Below are 22,388 nucleotides of genomic sequence, written 5' to 3' on the forward strand. Positions count from 1 at the left end.
AAGCTCATTCTGCTAATTAGATATTTATTCAAGTGGATTTTAGGTTTTTGAGTCTAGCTATCTATGTAGCAAGTCCGGCCATAGGCCGGGCCAAATGGCTAGTTAGAAACAATGTTAGAGAATTTTGACAGAAGTTCCTAAATTGACTGTCAAGAAAAAAATTTGGTCCCCAAACTGTCAAAAAGTGTAAAGTTTGATACCTTTTTAGTCGTTTTTTCAACTAGATATCTCAAATCAGTAAGGACTAGTTCGGCAATAAACAAAGACAACCAATGACAGGGACAAAGAAGAATATAATGCAGTTCTATAATTTTGACAAGTTGACAACTCTCTTGAAAAAATACAGTATCCTAATTAAACTCCACACTCTCCTCCCGGACCTCCATAGGTAAATGGCCATCCCTCATCAGCATTTCCTTGAGTCAAATATCCTAAAAATACACTATAACACTTTGAGTTGTCTTCGTATTTGTCCCAATTGCCATATGGTACGGTCCATTGGTGATCTGTATCAAAGACTTGAACATATTTGAAAATTCCTGCATGCTTGTAGTCCCAAGCGTATGGAATTACTCCAAATCCCATTGGTGGACTAATCCCATCTGAAGAAGCAATTGCTAATCCTCCCCATGCAACATAATTAGCACCTCCAACTAAATGAGGCAGTATGGCACTGGGCCAGTAACCAATAGCTCTAGAGTTAAGTGTCAGCCAAATATTGTTGGTAACAGGATCCTAGTATAACACAATCTGTTAGTTAAATATAGGCAACAAGAAAATAATGTACGCGAAAATGGCACATCTTCAACTATACCTGGAAGATTGCAACTTGAGCGAAAAATTGAGGTCCGTTGTATACTGAGATATTGGAGAAGACTTGATCAAGAGGATAGTTGCTGTCTACTTGTACAAAACCAGGACAAAGAACATTGTAGCAACCACCTCTGACTTGATGGTTCGAAATCGTCTATTAATATGGAAACAAAAAGGAAGTAACGTTAGTGCGACTCTAAAATAAAATGCTGTATGTGCGGCAAATTCCAACTATTCTAAAAGCACGAACTTGTATAGATGGCAAACAATTTTTTATGTAGCATAGGAGGCACTGAGATATAAAAGGGTGGTGATTTGTAATGAAATGAAGTTTTATAATATTGATGATACTTCCACTCTTTTTTTTTTTTCGGATAATAGAGTTGATACTTACACTCCAATATGTGATGAAACGAGTTTTATAATCATGATAACGATTTAATGCCGGCGCTACCTGTAAATTACGACATAAAAATTGAAGTTAGGATTAGTGGGCCATATTTGTGTAAACCGAATGGAATAAAGAGAACTTACTGTCCATCCCGCTATGATATAATCATATTCTCCTGTAGCAAGTTCACCATTCTCATACCAAATTAGAGACCAACTCGATTGACCAGGTTTTACTATTGGACTAAGTGTGTTCATCATTGCTTGTGCTCCATTTATTCTCTTTGCTGTGGTTTTCAACATTGCAAGCTGTGAAGTAAACAATGTTAGGAATAGTTCAAATGAAAATATATTTAAGCACATAACTACATCAAAATCGTAAGCAAGGGGTATAATATCTAAAGTTTGTTACTTACGTGTTGATTTGGATATGAAGGTGTACTTGGATGAATTCCAGCAGCATGTTCTTCCATGAAAAGTTTAGCTCTTATGAGATCTTCCTTCAGTGTCCTTCGTATGGGTACTGTTCCTTTTGGGCATTCTATACGTTTTAGGGTCACTATGCATTCCGCGCTTAATGAATTTTTAGGGAGTGAACTTTTTAGGAGGGAAGTTGGCTCCATCTAATTTCGACCAAAATGTAGACGTACATAAGAGTTGTGATACATAAATTAAACATGAATACAGTTATAAGAACGAAAGCAACATACCTGAATAATTTTGTGATTCTTGAGCAAAGGGTGGTCAAAAGCAGGCTGTTTGTCACGTTGAATGCAGTCAAATATATCACCTTCTTCATCCTAAGAGTAGCACATTACGACTTTACTAGTGATCAGTCTTTTGAACATTTTAGGAAGTTGTAATGACTAGCTACAGTACCATTTCATCATACGTACCTGAATAGATTTGATGGGGTGTTTGTTGAGAATCTTGAGTTGCTCTACAAACTCTGAATCTTCTTCATTTGATATCACCCTCCCTCCAGTTCCATTGGAAATTTAGGCTTGTGGACAATACTACTAATAACATTGTGAAAAAGATATCCAAAGTCATATTTTTCAAAAAACAAAAGAAATCGTTCATGTAAATTGAAATGAGAAAGGGCCAATTCTCATTTTATAAGGAATATAACTTTTTAGCTCACGAGTCTCCCAATTACAAATGTAAAAGGCTTGACATGTGTAGAAAACACAAATTCATGAGAGAACAATAGTTTTTCACCGAAGAATATTCTCATCTATTCTTACCTTTTTTGGCGATAGCTAGAATATTCTTTTATTATACCAAGTTTATGCATCATCTCACACCAAAAGGCACGATACATTTCAATGTAAACTGGTAACTATTTTTATTGGAATATATTATGCGCATAATATCTATTGGATTAGAATAGTATAGATTTAGATTAGTATGATAAAATTATATTTTTTAATTTTGATTAATATAGTAAGATTTTATTTCTAGAATTTATACTGTAAACTGGTAATTATTTTTATTGGAATATATTATGCATAATATTTATTGGATTAGAATAGTATAGATTTAGATTAGTATGATAAAATTATATTTTTTAATCTAGATTAATATAGTAAGATTTTATTTCTAAGATTTATTTAGGTTAATATTATTATATTTTGTAATAATAATGGGATCCACGAAAGAGGCAACGATTAGGGATAGTCTGGACAACTCTCAAAGTGTGACAACCCATGTGCTAAAGCTAATAGAGTGGAACTTAAGATTGCTCAGTCTCAACTGTTGGCCTTCAAGCGTTTGAAGTGTAATTATCAACAGCCTGAGTTCCATCTCCGCGGAGGGTGTTGGGTGAAGAAGATTAGAAAGATGGGGAAAGTTGTCTATCTCACTCTATAATAAGAATGTGGTAAACAATGTGCACTTGGTTATATAGAATTGAACCATTCTCTTCTTAGATAATTCACATTATCTTATGAGTCTCTTTTTAACAGAAACTGCTTGATTGACTCATCTAGGAGAGTGGGTTATATGATATTCACCGGACTCGATGTTCTGAAAGACCCAAAGAATGATTTCTTAGTGAAAGACACCATCGTTGACGAGGCAGAGGTTACTGTCCTGGCTCAGTTACCAGTTGAAAATGTCGTCAATTTAATTTTTCTTTCTATTGATTACTGTATATTATAATCATAGTATGACGTTAAAGGGAACATGTCTTCTGATTTTGGTATGTTAACCCAAAATTATTGTTTATCATTTTGTGTACCTTGCAAGATCGTTGGAAAACTATGTTGGCATTGAGTCACTTGTGTGCTGAAAGCATTAAGTTTTACTGAAGCTATTGATCAATGTTTTTCAGAGATTAATTCATTACAACAAGATTTTGCTGACAACGCTATGCACAGTGAACTCTTCAGTGAAAATGAATAAGTGAGGTATCTATCTTTTTGTTATACTTGAATGTAGAGAATGGGCCTTAACAACAAATAATATATATACGCAATTTGGATTATCATATTATTCTTTTTCGAATAATACATGGGAACTGAAACATTATTTCTTAGAGAATTTCTTATCACATAATAGCGTTATTTCTTATTATGTAATACTGCAAACTAGATATTGTCTCTTATGTCAATTAATTACTTGATTAGTAGATATCGATGGTTAGATGATTTGAGATTTTGGAAGGTGGGACTATTGGAACTGCATATGAGGTTGTATCTATGTAAAATGGACACACGATATTCTAAAATAATCCGTATCAGACACATATTGTATGTTGATATACCTCATTTTTTAATATTTGGCCATGACCGACTTTTTGTATTTGTGTCGGATACGGACACACCTAGCCATCTCAATGTAATTTAGAGTTGTATACATTATGTATGTGCATTTCAGTTAGCTTAGGCCAAATCCCTAGCTTTGATGAATTGGTTTCTTATATTTTCCCCCTTATTTATCTCGGTGGGTAATCATGATATTTTGGTTGCACATCAACACACATACTCCTCCCTCGCAGCAAGTCCACAAACAAGCCAGGTTGCAAAGTCGGCTATTGTTCGTGCGTAGAATGCCTTGCCAGTCTTTAGTGTCAAATCAAGAAGTGGCGATGAATTATTGGAACTGTCATCATCATCTTCTGTGCTATGAAGTATAGGTAGAGCAGCTCCACGCGCATCAATTCTAGCATCGTCATCGGCACTCAAGCTATTGCTGTGCCGAATTATAACGGGATAAGTTTTTCCAGCATGGAAGATTGTGTGCTCTGGGATGCCTGGTACGTCATCAAACATTTTCAAACTTCCCTTCCCAGCAACACCAATGCGATGGAAGTACCTGGACTTGACCTTCATCGTAGTCACTGCCAAATTCCCAGCAAGATTTCCTACAATTTTCTTATATTTGGTGTCCATCTTTTCAATACGCTCGTCCAATGTGTGCAGAGTATTCTTGACCATGATTGGAGTCTGTGAGCCGACATAGACACCACCCCTTTGAAGAACTAAATTCACTGGAGCAACTGAGAGAGCACCAAGAATAACATCTTTTTGGATAACAGAACCCGGGAGAATGAGACTCTGACTACCAACTACAGAGTTATCTTGCACCTCAACTTTTTGGTGATTAAAACAGCCACTAGAAGAATAAAATCCAGCAATGATCCTACTGAAATCACCCAAATGGACACCATCACCAATGGAAATTAATTCGGGGTCGGTGACTGGGTTGATGGCTCTGATGGAACAGTGTCGTCCAACCTTTGCACCCAAAAGGCGTAAGTACATGCAGAATGCTTCTGTCCTAGAGAGGAATTGCGCAAACCTGAGGTGGCACGAAATGGCTGCTCGGTGGCGAAGCCATGTTCTTGTTAGGAATATACAACTTAATTGTACTTACTTTTTACCAATTACCAAACTATACAAACCTTTTGTCTTGTACGTGTCTTGTACTTCTTAGTTAAATCCGAGCCTAGTGTAGATACACTATGTCCTTAAAACAGATTTTAAAGTTCTCTTTGTTGAACTTGGCTCTATACACATGTTATACAGAAACATATTTTCAAAGAATGAAGCATTCCTTGACTCAATAATCGTATTAGCATGTATATATCTTGAATCTCTGATTTATGAACCAGAAAACGATATGCACTACTATTGTTTGCATATCCAATAAATACACAATCAATAGTCTTGGGTCCTATCTTCACCTTCTTAGGTTTAGGGATTTCCACTTTAGCAAGACACCCCCACACTTTTAAGAATTCGTAGGAAGTCTGATGACCTTTCCACAATTCGTATGGTGTTTTAAGCGTCTTCTTGTTAGGAATCTTGTTGAGAATGTAATTGGCAGAAAGCAAAGCTTCCCCCCACAAATTCTGGGGCAACCAGAACTTAACAACATAGCATTCATCATCTCTTTTAGAGTTTGGTTTTTACGTTCGCAATACCGTTTGATTGAGGTGAATAAGGAGCCGTAGTTTGATGAATGATTCCATGTTCAAAACAGAAACCTTCAAAAGGTGATTCATATTCACCTCCTCTATCACTCTTTATAACCTTAATCTTTTTGCTTAGTTGATTTTCAACTTCATTTTTATAGTGTTTGAACACTTCAATTGCCTCATCTTTACTTCTCAACAAGTAAACATAACTATATCTAGTGCTATCGTTAATAAAAGTAATGAAATATTTTTTACCACCTCTAGTTTGCACGTACTTAAGATCACATATATCTGTATGTATTAAGTCTAGAGGTTCAGTACTTTTTCAATGGAATGAAAGGATGATCTGGTCAACTTGGATTCTACACAAGTTTCACATTTATGGTGTGGGTCTATTTTTATCTTTAGTATATAGTCCAAATTAATTAATCTACGCAAAGTATCATAATTAACATGTCATAATCTTCCATGCCATACATGTGAAGACTCAATCAAGTAAATAGAAGATTCAACTTTATTGGCGCTCTTTGGTGCAATAGTAAAACAAGATATCCTAAAAAGCCCATCCTGAAGATAGCCCTTTCCCACGAATACATCATTCTTAGTTAGTACAAATTTATCAGAAACAAAGACTAACTTAAAGCCATTCTTGCTCAGCAGCGACCTAGAAACCAAGTTCTTGCGAATGTCAGACACATAGAGCACCTCATTTAGAGTTAGTTCCTTCCCAGAAGGCAACCTCATCACCACCTTTCCTTTGCCTTCAACCTTGGACGTAGAAGAGTTTCCCATAAAGAGTTGTTCTTCCTTTTCTACAGCATGAGAAGTGGTGAACATTGACTTGTTGGAGCATATGTGGCGAGTAGCACCAGTATCCACCCACCATTCCCTTTCATTTCCAATCATGAGACATTCAGAAACCACAGTAGATAGGTTAATGTCATTAACATTATTAGAAAGCGTGTCCATTGTCACATTTGCTTTAGTCTTTTGCCTCTTGTACTTCTTTGGCTTGCGACATTCACTTGGTTATGTCCAGCCTTCCCACAGTTGTAGCACTTGCCCTTGAGCTTAGTAGGCGTACTACTCTCTTTACCTTGAGCTTTGTCTTGGCACTTCCTCTTTCCCTTAGCACTTGATCCTTCCACAACATTGGCCTTTGCTACCATGGGATCCTTGCCTTTCTTCTCAGATAGGCGGTTATCTTCCTCTATCCTTAGATGGACAATCAATTCTTCAAGATTCATATCTTTGCGTTTATGCTTAAGATCGTTCTTAAAATCCTTCCAAGATGATGGTAATTTCTCAATCATAGAAGCCACTTGGAAATATTCTCCTAGGGTCATTCATTCAGCAATGACATCATAGAGGATTACTTGAAGTTCTTGGACTTGGCTTATGACGGTCTTACTATCCATCATTTTGAAATCAAGAAATCTGCCAACTATGAATTTCTTCATGCCAGCATCTTCACTCTTGTATTTCTTGTCCAACGTATCCCAAAGTTCCTTAGCAGTCTTGAACACACTATACACATTTTATAATGAGTCGCCAACCCGCTAAGGACATAATTTCTACACAAGAAATCAGCATGAAACCAAGCATCTTTGGCCAAAACCTTCTCCTTGTCGGTTTCATTAGGGCTTACATCAGGAGCCTTATCCCACAGACACCTTGCCAAGTTAAGGGTGGTCAAATAGAAGAGCATCTTCTGTTGCCAGCGCTTGAAATCAGTTCCATTGAACTTTTTAGGTTTCTCCCCATGAGGAACAGAATGAGAAACAGCAGTAGGAACAGTAACAGCAGGAGTAACTGGTGGTGTCACCATATTCTGAAATACAACTACACTTTGTTATTCCCTTAAACCAAAAAAGATAAGAAAACAAAAACAAATTCTGTTTGGTAAAGAAGAAGAAGAAAATAAAATATGTCTTAAGTTGTTAGGAATATAGAACTTAATTGTACTTACTCTTTACCAATTACCAAATTATACAAACCTTTTGTCTTGTATGTATCTTGTACTTCTTAGTTAAATCCGAGCCTAGTGTAGATACACTATGTCCTTAAGACAGATTTTCCCCCTCACGGTGCTTGAAGGTTGATGGGAAACTGTCTCCCAAGATAGAACGGATTTCCTTCTATAGAAAGCTAGCACTTCAATTCTATAGAATCAGCGAACACAACATAGTATTTGACTAAGAACAGGGGGAGAAGAGAAAGATCAGAACTCTCTGTGTGATCTGGTGTGTCTTTCTCTCCAAATTCATCCACTATTTATAGGTGAGTGGTACATCTTCGAAACAACACAATGACTCTTGGGAAAAAGTAAGCAACTCATTAAAAAGTCACATGTTTCGGAAAGACACACCATTTAGGCATAAAGCACTGTTTTGAACCAGTGCCTATTTCGAAAGGTCACACCTTTTTGGCATGATGTACTGTTTCGAACCAGTGCACATTTCGAAAAGTCGCACCTTTTCGGCATAATGCACTGTTTCAAACAAGTGCATCCTTTTGAAAAGGTTTTTCTCACTTTACGTACTGTTTCAAGAGAAACCTATTTTATCTCCAGTAGGATAACTTGGGAGACAAATTACTCATTTATATCTCAATGGATTTGTGCAAAGCAAATCCATTTTTCTAACAGTTCTCAGTTGAGATTGTTGTGATTTTTTTCTTTCCCAGCAAGAACTCGTGTCAGAGTTCCTGTCAGTAGGCTGAGGATTAGCCCATGGACTAAGTATGCAACACTGACTGATAAAGAGAAACCAGACTTGAAGGGACACTAGAAATCATGGTAGCATATGCGACAATGGTGACTGGAAACCAGTGAAAGCCTTCCAGCTACACAGAGAAATCCAAAATGTTGCAAGGAAACAGAATTCTTAGAGAAGTATAGGTAGAGGAAGTAAAGGATAGCTACAAACAAAGAGCTGAGAAAACCAACATGGTAGATGCCAAAGAAGTGGTACAATGCCTCAGGTTTCTCCTGTGTTTCAACTGTGAGTTCAGTCATGATCTTACCCTGCATCCATAAAGGGAAATGGTTTAATCAATTATAACATGCATGCACATCAATTCACAGATGTAAAGCAGATGGGCCACTTTGTAATGTACAAATCAATATATGAAATTGAACACACACACACACACAAAACACCTTACCTTTTGCAGTGTATACGATTTATCTTTTCCAAGTAGAGGTTTTCCTCCCTCAGTTTTTTGCAAAGGCAGGACTTCAGCTTCTTCTCCTAAAATACTCCCTTTCTGAATCACAGCATATGGACCTACACAAGCGTTCCTACCAATTCTCACTGGGAGGAAACTTAGATTTCCATTCTTCACCTCATGGCTTTGTACCAAAGCCCCTTCTGAAACCATAACTCCATCGTCAATCCAAACTAGGGATGGGTCTGTAATGTCGACTGCGTCAAGCAAGACGGATGATCATATCTTAGCTCCAAGCATCTCAAACCAGTAATTTAGAAAAACAGTTCCACTCAAGTGGACTGCCAGGACTTACTAAAGAAAATCCATGGTTTTTCTATTACACCAATCGTTTCTCTTCCTCTCCCTCGGCCCTTTTATGGAGGAGGGCAAGTTATATTTCACCATGAAACTCAAATAGACTAATCTTAGTATGTCAAAGTGAACTGCTTTCGATGTGTCCATTGAAGCCTTGGAAGCTATGGAGTCGATACAATGACTGACCACCTTCAGCTCCTCGCACCACATGTTGTAGAGAATTTGTAGTTTGAAGAACAATAATTGAGTCCTTCCAGCTGCAGAAGATGCTGGAATTTATGAATACTTCAATTTTGTAAATTATGTTTCCTTTTTTAACTGTCTCATGTGTTGGGAGATTTCACTAGGAAGTCACACCTCAACCTAATTACTTTCAATCCCAAATGACTTCAACTTGGAGATCACACTAAGGAAGTTACCCACCCAAGACTTTGGTAGTTATCACAACAAACTCAACAAAGCAAAACTACTAATTTATCATCACAATTCATAGCAAACAATAAATATGGAAGTAAATGTAAAGAGACACAAAGATTTAAGATGGATCGGTAAATGTTACCTACATCCACACAAAAGCCAAGTTTCCTTTATAGTAAAGATTGGAAAGTTTATAAGAGATAACTAGAATCAAGAACAAGAGGTCTCACTCAAACCCTAGCTCAATAGAACCCCCACAAATCCCATGAAATGAATCTCTCAAAAGTTGTCTCAAAACCCTAATCTATTTCCTTTATATAGGTACACATAGAAATGGGTGAGAAAATGGGCTTTGGGCCAAAATATCGACAAACTGTCAAAATTCCGAAAAGGTGGAGCGCAGGCGCGCCTTGGGCAAGGCAAAGGAAAGCGCGTGCGCACCTTCTTCGTTTCCAACTTCCATTAACATGAGCGCGTGCGCCCCTTGTGTCTGCCTGTAGAGAAGCGCGGGCGCGCCCTCTTCTTAGAATGAAAACATACTGAAGATTAACAACATGGTCGGACACCGGAGCAAAGCTCGACAGTTCCATAACCTAACAATCTCCCACTTGGAACCTTCGAGATTCTACATGCCCATCACAACTCAATTGTAACAACTCAATCCAAATCCAATTTACTAATGAAACACTCGGCTCATCCAACGTGGTCTTCAAGCAAGAAGACCCGACGAAATTGAACACTTCAACTTCATCTTCACAACACCCCTACCATGACATAGACATGTCTCTGTGGTACTCCATGAATAACATAATATCCGTTTCACCGCTTCCCAATGATGTTTGCCAAGGTTAGCCATAAACCTCCAAGCAACTCCCATTGCATGGGATGATGGGTGCGTGCAAACCATGTACCATCACCTAGGGGCTTGTTGGAAACCATGCAAGCTCTTTCTCAACTTGCGCACCATATTCTCTCTATCCTTCCGTAGGAAACCCAACAGTTGTCGCGTGTAAATCTCCTCAATATGGTCACAATGGAGGTGAGCAGTTTTCACATCTAACTGCTTAAGATTTAAACCTTCTGCTACAATAATACTAAACACTGACTGAAAAGTATTTGGGGAGAATATCATTGTCATATATCTCTTGGAACCATCATGTTCCTTCTTGACTCGATACACCCATTTGCTATGTAGAGTCATGTCCTTGGGTACTTTGGCCAACTCCGAAGTGACACTAGAGACAAGGGACTTCGTCTCATCACACATAACAAGCTCCCACTTGCTAGCATCACCAACCTCCAATGCCGCATCATAGCAATGAGGTTCACCATCACTAGTAAATAAATAGGTGGAGGGAGAATACTTCATACTCGGTACAGTTTGCCTGGATAACCTCTTTAGTGCACGAGGTAGAGATGGACTTGGTGGCGTAGTCTCTTCATCTGAGTCATTACTACTATCATCTGACTGTGGAACTTCCACAACACCACGACTTATATTAGATCCTTCCAACTCAACATACTCAGTGCCACTATTTGTAACTGGCTCCATGGGTTGTGCTTCTTTTCTGTCCTTGTACAAAACCGTCTCACTAAACAAGGCATCTCTGCTTCGAATAATTTTCCAGTTTTGGTCATCCCAAAAACAATAACCAAGATCATCATCGCCATATCTAATGAAGGTACACTTGACATCAAGCTTATTCCTAGCTTGGTCACTATTGTGTACATAGGACTCACACCCAAACACTCTCAAATGGGAAAGGTTCACATCCTTCCTGCTCCACACGTCCTCTGGAATCCTGAAATCCAAAAGTACTGACGGTCCTCGGTTGATCAGGTAAGCTGTTGTGCTAACGCTCTCTGGCCAGAATTGCTCAGGCAAGCCTGCTAGTGTACGCATACACCTAGCTCTATCTGTCAGTGTTCTAATCATCCGCTTTGCGACCCCATTCTCCTGAGGTGTCCTTCACAAAGTCTTTTCCATCTTGATGCCACTGTTAGCACAATACTTTTCAAAACCTGGATCAACATACTTTCCACAATTATCAGATCTCAGCTTCTTCACCTTGAAGCATGTCTCATTCTCAACCATGGTCTTCTACGTCTTGAACACTTCCAATACCTCAGACTTGTGATGACGTTTCATATCCGCTATAGGAGTATATAACGTATGCCAATATCACTTCATCTCATCATGTTTTCTTGAGTACAGTCGATGATGTGCAAGAACCCAAGAACTTTAGAGAAGCTAACTCTCGTCCAGTATGGAGAAAGGAAATGCAAGAAGAACTTCGTGCTCTAGACGAGAATAAAACTTGGGAGATTGTTATGCTACCTTACGAAAAGAAAACAGTTGATTGTCGTTGGGTGTTCAAAAACAAGTTCAACAGTGATGGTTTCTTAGAGAGGTCTAAAACTCGACTCGTTGCAAGGGGATTCACCCAAACATATGGTCAGGACGACAAGGAGACTTTTGCACCAGTTGCAAAGATGAATACGTTTAGAGTTCTTATATCTCTAGCTGTAAATCAAGACTGGAAATTGTTTCAGATGGATGTTAAAAATGCATTCTTACATGGTGATCTTAAAGAAGAAGTGTATATGAGCATCCCACCTAGACATCCGAAGGAGACAAAGGTTGGATTAGTATGCAAGTTAAAAAAGGCTATCTATGGACCAATCTCCACGAGCGTGGTATGCCAAGCTCAGTTCTGTTCTAGCTATGACCGGTCTTAAGCGGAGTGATGCTGATCTTTCCTTATTTGTTAAGTCTAACAAGTCAGGCTTGGTTGTTGTTCTTATTTATGTTGATGACATAGTTATCACAGGTAATAACCATATCGAAATCTCTAAGCTCAAGGATCTACTGTACAAGAAATTTGCCATCAAGGATCTGGGTATTGTGAAGTACTTTCTTGGGATCGAAATTGCTTATTCAAAAATAGGCATATTTCTTAATCAAAGAAAATATGTGTTGGATCTTTTGAGTGAAGCAGGAAAGTGATAATACGATAAAATTGAATATAACTTTACTTACGAATAAACGATGAAGTCTCAAAATGCAAGTAAAACTATAACTATTTTACGTCTAATGTTATCAAAGTTTTTCTACACTCTCGATGCTATTGCACTAAGTAGAGTAGAGAATTCGTTCCACTCCTAGTTCTTTAGCATTCCAAGTTTTCTATAACTATCAATTCTACCAAAGTCAATGAGAGTTTTACGAAGGGATTATACTACGATGTGAATTCTAAGAACAAGATACTAACTATAATGATTCAACTACGAAATCCTACGGAATACTAAGGTTTGAATCTAGAATAAGAATTAGGGGGAATTGAATCCACCTTGAATCTAACTTAATAAACTAGCATAGATTGTTGTAATCCAATTCTTACGTTCTTACAGTAAAAATTAGTCATTCTAATCCCTAATTATACATGGCATCTCTACCAATTCATAACTAGTATGTGAGGAAGTCCAACCCATTCTCATGGTGAATCAACGACCTTTTAGAGTGGAATAGACTCTTACAACGATTCTACACTACGCAATCAAGTTTTCGTCAAGGTTTCATCAAACCCCTCTAATGGAGGTTTAGCCTTGATTCATCAAACTATCATTTCCAATTGAGTTAAAACTAGACATCATATAAAGATTCTAACTTTACTAATTTAACTAATCAATAGATTCAAATCTAAATTATCAACTAAGAAATCATTAACAAACAAGAATTGAAATTAGATCTAAGCAATTTTAAATAACAAAATTGAAATTATCAAGAACTAACTATTTTATTTATCTAATGAATGATAAACCATAATTCCAATAACTAATCTAAAACAAGGAATGGAACTAAACAATGGAATGAAAACTAATTAATTAACTAATTCAAAACTAAAAAAAACTAGATCTAAAATATTCTCTAATGGATACTTTATATCCTAAACTAATTGATCCTTAAGTGCTAAGTCTTGTGTGTGGAAATGGAGGAGACCAGATCTACATTTTCGTGCATGAGCTGAGGGTCCATGTTTTGGGCCGGAAAATCGAGCCGAAAGCCCAATTTCTTTAGTCCACAGAGCCCTCTTCAGCTGGCTTTGACTTCAATAGGCTTTTTGTCTACTTTTGCTCCTCTGATTGGGTCAAGATTTAGACAATTAAAAATCTCTTTCCGAGCCGGTCGTTTTGACATAAGGTACGCCCAATTCCGAGGCCTGAGTCCAAAGATATAGTCTTCGGAAGTTCTGCTGACTTTTGTGTGTTGTTTCTGCCCGCGTTGACTCTGACTTTTCAGCTTCTGACCGGGCTTTACAAAGGCTTTTTCTCCATGAATCTTTGCCTTTAATAACAGAACTTCTTAGTAACCAACCCTTGCTCCTTTATATCACCAAAGTGGCACATTTTTGCACATAATTGACTTCAATGCCTGGAATACATAAAAGCACGTAATTAGCATTAACTCTTATTTATTACTCGCATTATTGGTCTAAAAGTATTATTGTTAAGGAGGTTAAAACTACAATTTTGGGCTCTTATCAAACCACCCCGAAACAGCATTTTGCTTGTCCTCAAGCAAATATGAGAAATTAGCATAAGTGACTAAAAATGGATTTCTAACTAATCTCGTTTCGCCGAGTGCGATTGCATTGACCATATGCAACAAGGCCTTAAACCACTAGAAATTCCCTAGTGGACGAGTTATAGCCTCGTGAGAGTTTTCTAGTGAAGGTACTTACAACCTTCATCTATACTACAACGACTCAGAAATAAAACTATTGTTTCTTTATCTATGGCTCAATTATCTATACATCTCACTAACAATGAATACAGAATAATCAAGTCGAAACCTAAGCTAATATATGCATAATAATCAATCATCTACGAATAAACATATATACAATGAGTAATACTATGAGATGAACTAGCAGGTTCGTTTATGAGAACTCAGAATATCGTCCTTAAGTAGGTCCTCACATAAATGTCAAGACAAAAACCACTCTGATTTTTCCGCTCAAGTTTCGCTACTCCAGTGTGTAGTGGGCACACTTTACCTTACAAACTCAATGACACACAAGGAAGCCGGAGTCGATCAAACACATCTGCCACTTACTATCACACTAACCTATTCCTAATTGAGCTAGAGGTCTTTATTAGGTGTTGAGGGGATTAGGAGATGGTTTAAGAAGGAAGAAAATGGATATTCAAAAAGGACAAGTCTGAGATAATAGAGGCTTCATATTATGTAACTAGAGAAACCCTTGTTCTTTACTTTTGCTTCTACACTTTGTTTCCATCCTTAGCCATATTTTTTTTTTCTTTGGCTTTTGACTCATTGATTCTATTTTTGGAGTTCTAACTCTTTATTTTCTTTTGTTTATTTTTTTTGGATGGAAACTTACTTTTCTCATCTGAAGTGACTAACAAATTATTGATTTCAAAAGTCTTTCTCTTTTCTATTCTTCATCTCTATTCTCAGACTTATTCAAAGAATTGGGTAGGTTGATTTTTTATTTATTTATTTATTTATTTTGTTTTGTTTTTTAACAGGGTAAAGGATTTGCGGTTTATGAAAGGCTAAAGAAAGGCTCAGAGGGGCAACTAGCGGAAAATAATTCATAAGTTTGAATTTCTGGCTATATCGATCCAAAGAGGGCCTAAATTCTCACTTAGGATATGGTATAGTGATCAAGCAAGTGGACGTGTGATTTTTCTATCCGGATTTTACTTCTCCCTTGTGTCATTTCTCAAATGTTCACTCATATAAGGCTTTAGGCTATATTCTCACAGGATTTGTAGAATAAGTACTCTAGCCTAGATTTCAGAAACTTACTGCCAACAATCATAGATACTCATGTAGCATATTTATAAATAGATGCAATGATTATTACCTACATATTAGCCTAAGTTTCTAAAAACTATTCTAATGCAAAAGCTACGTGAGATTTCTAGATTATCAAGGGCCTAGAGAAGGAAAACAATACCAATATTCCTAAGTGTACAACATAAACCTTTTATTAATATTTTTAAAATTTTTGATTGATTGATTATTTTTAAACTAGAAAATAAGTGCATACTATACATATCTATATCCTAACAGATGCCTTAATTACACGTGTTTCTATGCTCCCCAAACAAGAAGCATGATTTGTCCTCAAAGTATTTAAATAAATAGGGTAGAGAAATACTATGAAAATGCGTGAAATTCTGGAACATCTTCAAAACAAGGTTAAACATACTAATATAGAAAAGAAAAACTGATGCAACTCTATAAGAGTTCCACTCGTTATGGTGTTAATGAGAAATAATTTGCTTGGGACATAAGCAGACACTAACTGAAATAAAAACTAACCTTAACTCCTATTTAATCATTTTCCTCCTCATCCTTAATAAAGAAATGAGGTTCCTTCGCATCCTGCCACGCCATGGTAATTTGCCAGGCTTCATGCCAATTATCGTCTACTATAGCTAACTTATCAAGCGCCACTTGGTCGGATGGGGTGTAAGGCGCAACCTGATGAGGTTGTATCCTCCACCCTTGCCAAGTCATTGCACGGAACGATCGAATAATACAATTGATGGGTCTCACAATGTCGACCCCAACCCAATCCGTGAAATGGGCACAAAAAACAGGGAAGAAACATAGCATTATACGACAAATTAAAACAGGCATAAGAAGATATTCATGCCTCTTGCTATGGGCTCGGGCTAAACTAGACATTAGGGTCTGAGGAATATCATAGACTGCACGTCCCCCAGCTAAAGCAAGGAAAATATCACAAGTTTCATCATTCACAGAAGAATAACGTCATTCCCCTCTAATGTTTAGTATGATCCAAAACATAACAGTTCCCACGTTCATAGACAGGCTACCAAGGGCGACGTTATAATCCCCTTGGTCCTCTATCCTAAAGATTCCTTCCCCGTAATGCTCATGCAAATCATCATAGCTATACATGTACATATTATCTACCAAATAGGCCCATAAGTCTTGTATTTCGGCCGGCATAGCAAGTCCAAGCACAAAGGCTAGCAAGAACCTGGAAATTTCCATTGGTTCATCCCCGATGGTGATGGTGAACACTTGTTCTCCAGTCTATCAAAGAACTTACAATTATCATAAAAATAAGATGTAAGTACGGAGAATAAAATTTATTAGGACTTACCAATAGTGGCTCCCAGCCTGCTAGAATGATCACTTCGCGAAACCACGCACCATAGGTGTCACTTTGGAACAAATCTTCAAAAGATTGTTCCGGTATGATACGAGGGAATGGCATCCCCAATAAACTCGTTGGAATAGCTGCAAAGGATCCTAGAACAACCCACAAAAAATCGGATTTTTTTTTTCCGTGCCCACGGGGTCAGGACGCGGTGTGCGCTCCGAAGAATTTTGAGTTCCAGGCACTTGGGCGCAGGGCGCGCTCACTTTTTGCCTGGGATAGGCGCGGGTCGCGCTCAGGATGAAAACTGGAATTCCAGTGTTTTGGGCGCAGGTTGTGCTCAGCTCTGGGCTTGGTAAGGCGCGGGTCGTACTCTGATGAAATTCTGATTGGACGAGGTGCCTAGAAGCAGTGGAGCTCCATTAGGCTGGCGATTCGAAAGTTCTTGAAGTTGCTAAAATGGAGAAGAAAAATGGGAAACGTGGGAATGAAAGGTGAGAGATGAATATTAGGTGTAGTGTGGGTTGTGAGTGTAGAATGAATGAAGTTTTTATAGGTTTTAAGTTGCTAAAACGAATCGGGAAGTTGCCAAAAAGCTTTAAGGCAATTGTCGGAAACAAAAAAATTTCAAAACCGAAAACGGAAACAACTCATATTCTTGATTCTAAAACAACCCTAATATCTTTTAGATTGAATTTAGGATAGAAAATGCCTAACTCATCGAGATTTCATCCTACCACAATATCTATTCATAGCGATGCCCATATCGGCAATATTCTCAACCCTCACTCCAAAACAACTTATAAAATAGAGGATCATATAACAAATCATGCTAGAGTAAATAATACCACCCCCAAACAATTCAGGAAGGTGGGATTAACAATAAAAACAATGCACAATTTGAAAAGAACCATATTAAAAATGAAATTCAAATACAATTAACTAGCGAATTTAAATTTAACTACGGAATTTAAAAAACTTAATATTCGTACTAAGAAAAACAATAAAAACAACTAAATAACATCGAAACCACATATTTTTAGAAAACCTAGCCACGTGATGAAGATGGACCCTGAGATGGAGATTGGGCCTGGGATGAAGATGGGGCCTGAGATGAAGAAGGGCCCGAGCCATCCGTCATTTGACGACGACGCTCATGCCTCTCAGACTCATCGGAAATGAAACCTCCGTGGGGGTGGCATCGCCGTAGAATCTCTACTTTCGGAACAGGTATTTGTGCTTCCATTTTTGCCTTCATCTCTCAGTATAATCGCAAACCCGATTATTTGTAGGAATTTGTCTCCATGTTATAATGGAGATCCGACTGGCCTTTGTCGAGCATTTCAAAATTTGTCTGAAGGGTATTTTGTTTCGTTCGAATTTTAATCTGCCTATCTCGTATATCTTCACAAATAGCATAAATGCAACGCACGCTAGTATGCAACACTGACATGCATTCTGAATCAGACATACACCTCTTCAAGGCATCTTCATCCAAACATGTCATTTCCTCCTTTTTCTCATCCGAATCAACCATCCTGTCCTCCGGTAACATCCAAGTCTTTTGGATACACTCCGTATAAATAATTTTGTTTGAATGCAATTTCAACATAGTCTGCTCAGTTCTTGGTTTCCCCCACCCAAGACAACATTTTCTTCGTAATTAAAGTAGGAAATGGTGCAATACTCTTCCCAACTCCTCTAATCATATTTATCAAAAACTCGAGGATACAGAATTCATACCTCTTCTCTTTCAATATCCAGATAACGTGCAGACATGTCAAACCGATGTCGCTCACTTTCTCCTTCCCAATGACGTTCTTACCAATCCAATGAGCTACAGCCAGTTGGTTGGTTCACAGCGATGACTGTCGAGCACAATGAGAATTTGGATTGTATTGACCCTCCATGAGAGTGTTTTTCATCAAAGCAGGAACTCCAGTATACTGGGATTCCTGCACGGTGGCTTCGAGGTTTCGTGTAGACGTAATGCCTACAATCTCAGCCAACTTCTCTCTTAATAATTATCTCCGTGTCCCGGCCACCTTAACAAAAATCTTATTTCCATCCAACTCCCTCGTCCTATAAAATTGTCGGACCAAATCTTCGTGGTAGAAATCATCTGACGAGTACCACAATCTATTCCAATTCCTCCTAATCATCTCGTCAGCATAAAACGGCGCAAAGCGGTCAGCTGTAAAAGCTTGTTCCGGTAAAATTCTTCGTCTTAGAGCCATTGAAAGTTTTGAAAGGATTTGAGGATTTGTAGAAGGTGTAGGAAACAAGGTGAAACAACCTTAAAAAAAAAAATGATGGTGGTGGCGCGACAGTTCAAATTTTGTTGATTCTTCAAATTTTTCTAATGTTTTTGGTGGTGGAAATTGGTGGGGGAATGATTTGGAGAAGAAAATATGTTTTGGGAATGAACTCGGGCGTGGGCTAAGGTTTTTTTTTTTTTTTTTTTTGGTTAGGGTTTAAAGCTTGTTAATGGCCGGCAGTGGTGGGAGATGGAATCATGAACTGTTGGCGTGAAGGAAAGGGACGCACGTGCATGGCACGTGCACACGAGTTTGGCCCAAGCCCAATTTGATTTTTTTATTTTTGTCGAGTTTTCGCGCAACTTCAAACTAAAATATGCTTCGTTACCGGTTCGATTTTTGCGAATGAGCTATGAAAATGATAAGGAGAGAATTTCCAATCTAATGATCCATAAAACACTCTATTCCGACCATGGATGACATATAAAAAGATAGAAAATGCCTCAAAGTGCGTACATGACGTAAGTTATGCTAACGAATGAAATCTAATTTCATAAAGAATGTGAACCTGAGTCGGAATACGATGAAACGGTCTAAGCAACACAAATGGCAAGTTTAACAATCCAGTACGAAAACGAACACCCCACTTTCAAACAATTTCAGACAACATTGTTTAGAAAATTTGTTTTTTAAAAGTGGGTCTTTTAAAGTCAGATTCCCGAGACTTCCTAAATTACTATGTTTATGATTTTAACAATTTTTTTTTATGAAAAAGATTTAATATAAGAAAAACAATAAATCAATTAATGCATAATTCACACCATAGAAGAACATGACTCAAAAACCGAGAAAACATGCAAGAGTGGAAAACATGAATTATGTTAACCGTGAACTTAGGATCCGGTACTTACAACCACACACTTCATAGGGAGGGCCCGGTTACCTGAATGGTGCACTTACCAATATATGGAATTGTAAGAAAGTACACCAAACAACAAAATGAGCCATTATAGTCAGATACTCGAGACTTTAACAAATAACTTGATATATATATATGTGTGTGTGTGTGTGTGTGTGCAGTTTTCCATATATCAACAACCTAAAGAGTTGTGGGTCTTCCCATAAATAAATAACATGGAATGTACCTCCAAATAGAATCAAACACCGAGATTTCCTACGACGCAACTTAGTGAAATGGAAACGAAGCCTGATAGATCTAGAAAATAACCGTGCATGCACCTTCTTTTTCATCTTTGAACGAGAGGGTGTCCAAGTGAATGATCGTGAGAAAATAGATGTTTGTGGATGATATGGTGGATATGGATGAATTTTAGACGTAAGGAATGGAAGAAATGAGAATGAGAGTTTGGCACAAAACTCATTTAGGTGTAGGTGGGAACTATCTCAATTCTGAAAATGAAGGTGTCAAGTGCCTTTCCCTTGGGAATTATTTCTGTATTAAGGGGATTTAGAAAATCATTAAGCGCTGAAGAAACAAGAGGGTCAAACGCAAACTCCAGATTCCGTTGAAAAGGTGGAAGGTGGGGAAAATTGGTGATGGAAGATGAATGAGTGTCAGCTAGAGCTCTCAGGTCTAGATCATTAGAAGCCTTTAGATATGCCAGACATTCCTCAATAGGTGGGTCAAAAGAATCACTGGGATAGAGGGTGAAAAATTCATCTTTCGTCATAGCGACAAGGGATAAATGGATGTTGGCAGGGTGGGACACGCGAGGTGGCAGGGAAGAGTTGCAAAAGAGTTGAAGGAACTCTTCCTCAATTTCATCTACATCCAAGGAGTCCTTGTCAAAGTTTGAGCTTCCAAAGGAAAAGAATTTGTGCATATGGTCATCCGAAAATGTGGTTTTGAAAAAATCATGAGCTAAGCTCTCAATCATGCTAACCTCTCCATCGATATTCGTATCAGAAAACTGTTTGATTGTTTTAAAAACATTGACCTCAATGGAAAGATGGCCAAAGGACAAGGACATCGACCCATCGCGGCAGTTTATAGACGCGTTGGCAGTTGCCAAGAAAGGGCTCCCTAAAATGATCGGAACAGAATCGTTAGCGACTTCTGTATCTAGGATAACAAAATCCGCAGGATAGTAGAAATCCTGAACCTTAACCAGCACGTTTTCCACTACACCCTTAGGATACTTGATAGACCTATTAGCTAATTGCAACGTCATTGTTGTAGATTGTATTTCCTGTATACCTATTTGTTTATATAAATAATAAGGGAGTAAGTTAACACTCGCCCCGAGGTCTAATAAAGCAGTGGTCGTGTGAGTATCCCCTAAGGTGCATTGTACAGTAGGACAATCAGGATCTTTATACTTAATGATTCCATTGTGTTTTGTTAAAGTTGGAAATTGTTCAGTTAAAAAGGCGTCTTTAGGAATCTTTGTCTTACGCCTAGTAGTGCACAACTTTTTAAGAAACTTAGCATGGTAAAGGTAACTTTTTAATCGCTCCTAGAAAAGGTAAGTTTATCGTTAGATTTTTAAAAACTTCCCTAATCTCATCAAAATTTGTATCCTTGTTTAACATAGCTAATTTCAGAGGAAACAATGGTTTCTCTCTATATTTAGCATATGGATCAACAGGATGGTTAACCTTGCTTTTTGTTTCTTAGGCTGTGGTTTAACTGGTACTTCTACAGGGGTAGGATCTTCAGTTATTATTTTGGTATCTAGTTCGATATCTAGTGTAGGGATTACTGGTGGGGTAACTATAGACATAGTTACTTTGTTATCAACCACTCTGCCAGAACGGATAGTCGTGATGGAATTTATCTCGCCTACGTTTGCATTTTCGTTACTAGTATTACCGTTTACCTCAAAGGCTGTGTTTGGTATTTTAGGATTAGGTATCGCTTGTCCTGGAAACACACATTTGGGTTGTACTTTCTCTTGAGCTAACTGCTGTAAGGAAAGTTGCATAGCTTGTAAAATCTGTTGTTGAGATTGCATAAAGGTATCAAAATGATCCGGTTGTGGAGTAGTATTTGTTACTGGTTATGTGACAGGAACTATGTCACGTTGATTATTAATGGGTGGATTTTGGTAATTATTATTTATTGGAACGATACCTCTATTAGTATTATAATTATTATTGTTATAATTATTATAATTACCCTGACCTTGTCTTTGTCGTGGTTGAGCTTGGTTGTTATAATTATAATTATCCTGACCTTGTCCTTGACCTTGTCGTGGTGGGCCTTGGTTATAATTGTTAGTTGGCCTAACATTTGGGTTAAACAACCTTGGAAGTTGTTGATTATTTTGCCAACCAAAGTTGGGGTTTTGCTGCCAAGCTGCGTTAGGTTCACTATTAATGGAACAAACATTATCTTGTTGTGATTGTTGTTGTTCATAGGCGAGAGGACAATAG

At 37.8% G+C, this 22,388-nt stretch overlaps 1 protein-coding gene, 1 long non-coding RNA gene and 1 pseudogene across 2 annotated transcripts; 1 reads left to right on the plus strand and 2 right to left on the minus strand.

Annotated features, from left to right (window-relative positions):
- Positions 1-333: 333 nt before the first annotated feature.
- On the minus strand, positions 334-2,527 carry LOC147477837 (protein neprosin-like). The gene is made up of 7 exons (XM_086586097.1): positions 2,451-2,527; positions 2,100-2,178; positions 1,914-2,003; positions 1,348-1,512; positions 1,208-1,267; positions 815-967; positions 334-735 (listed from the first exon to the last, which is right to left on the minus strand). Exons 1-7 carry the CDS (start codon positions 2,525-2,527, stop codon positions 355-357), a joined length of 1,005 nt encoding a protein of 334 aa, XP_086442223.1. The 3' UTR covers positions 334-354.
- A 433-nt stretch (positions 2,528-2,960) lies between these two features.
- Positions 2,961-3,430, plus strand: LOC147477838 (uncharacterized). The gene is made up of 2 exons (XR_015207200.1): positions 2,961-3,085; positions 3,171-3,430. It is a non-coding gene; the product is annotated as an uncharacterized LOC147477838 (long non-coding RNA).
- Positions 3,431-4,128: 698 nt separating this feature from the next.
- Positions 4,129-11,504, minus strand: LOC147477839 (uncharacterized; annotated as a pseudogene).
- Between the last annotated feature and the right edge of the window lie 10,884 nt (positions 11,505-22,388).

The sequence above is a fragment of the Coptis chinensis genome, chromosome 9 (assembly GCF_015680905.1).
Source record: "Coptis chinensis isolate HL-2020 chromosome 9, ASM1568090v1, whole genome shotgun sequence".
Taxonomy (NCBI): Eukaryota; Viridiplantae; Streptophyta; class Magnoliopsida; order Ranunculales; family Ranunculaceae; genus Coptis; species Coptis chinensis.

Coding starts and splice junctions, on each gene's coding strand:
- LOC147477837 (XM_086586097.1), bottom strand. CDS start 2,527: ATGTATCGTGCCTTTTGGTGTGAGATGATGCATAAACTTGGTATAATA. Junction 1,268..1,347: donor ATATCATAGCGGGATGGACA/GTAAGTTCTCTT, acceptor CGTAATTTACAG/GTAGCGCCGGCATTAAATCG. Junction 736..814: donor CTCAAGTTGCAATCTTCCAG/GTATAGTTGAAG, acceptor GTGTTATACTAG/GATCCTGTTACCAACAATAT.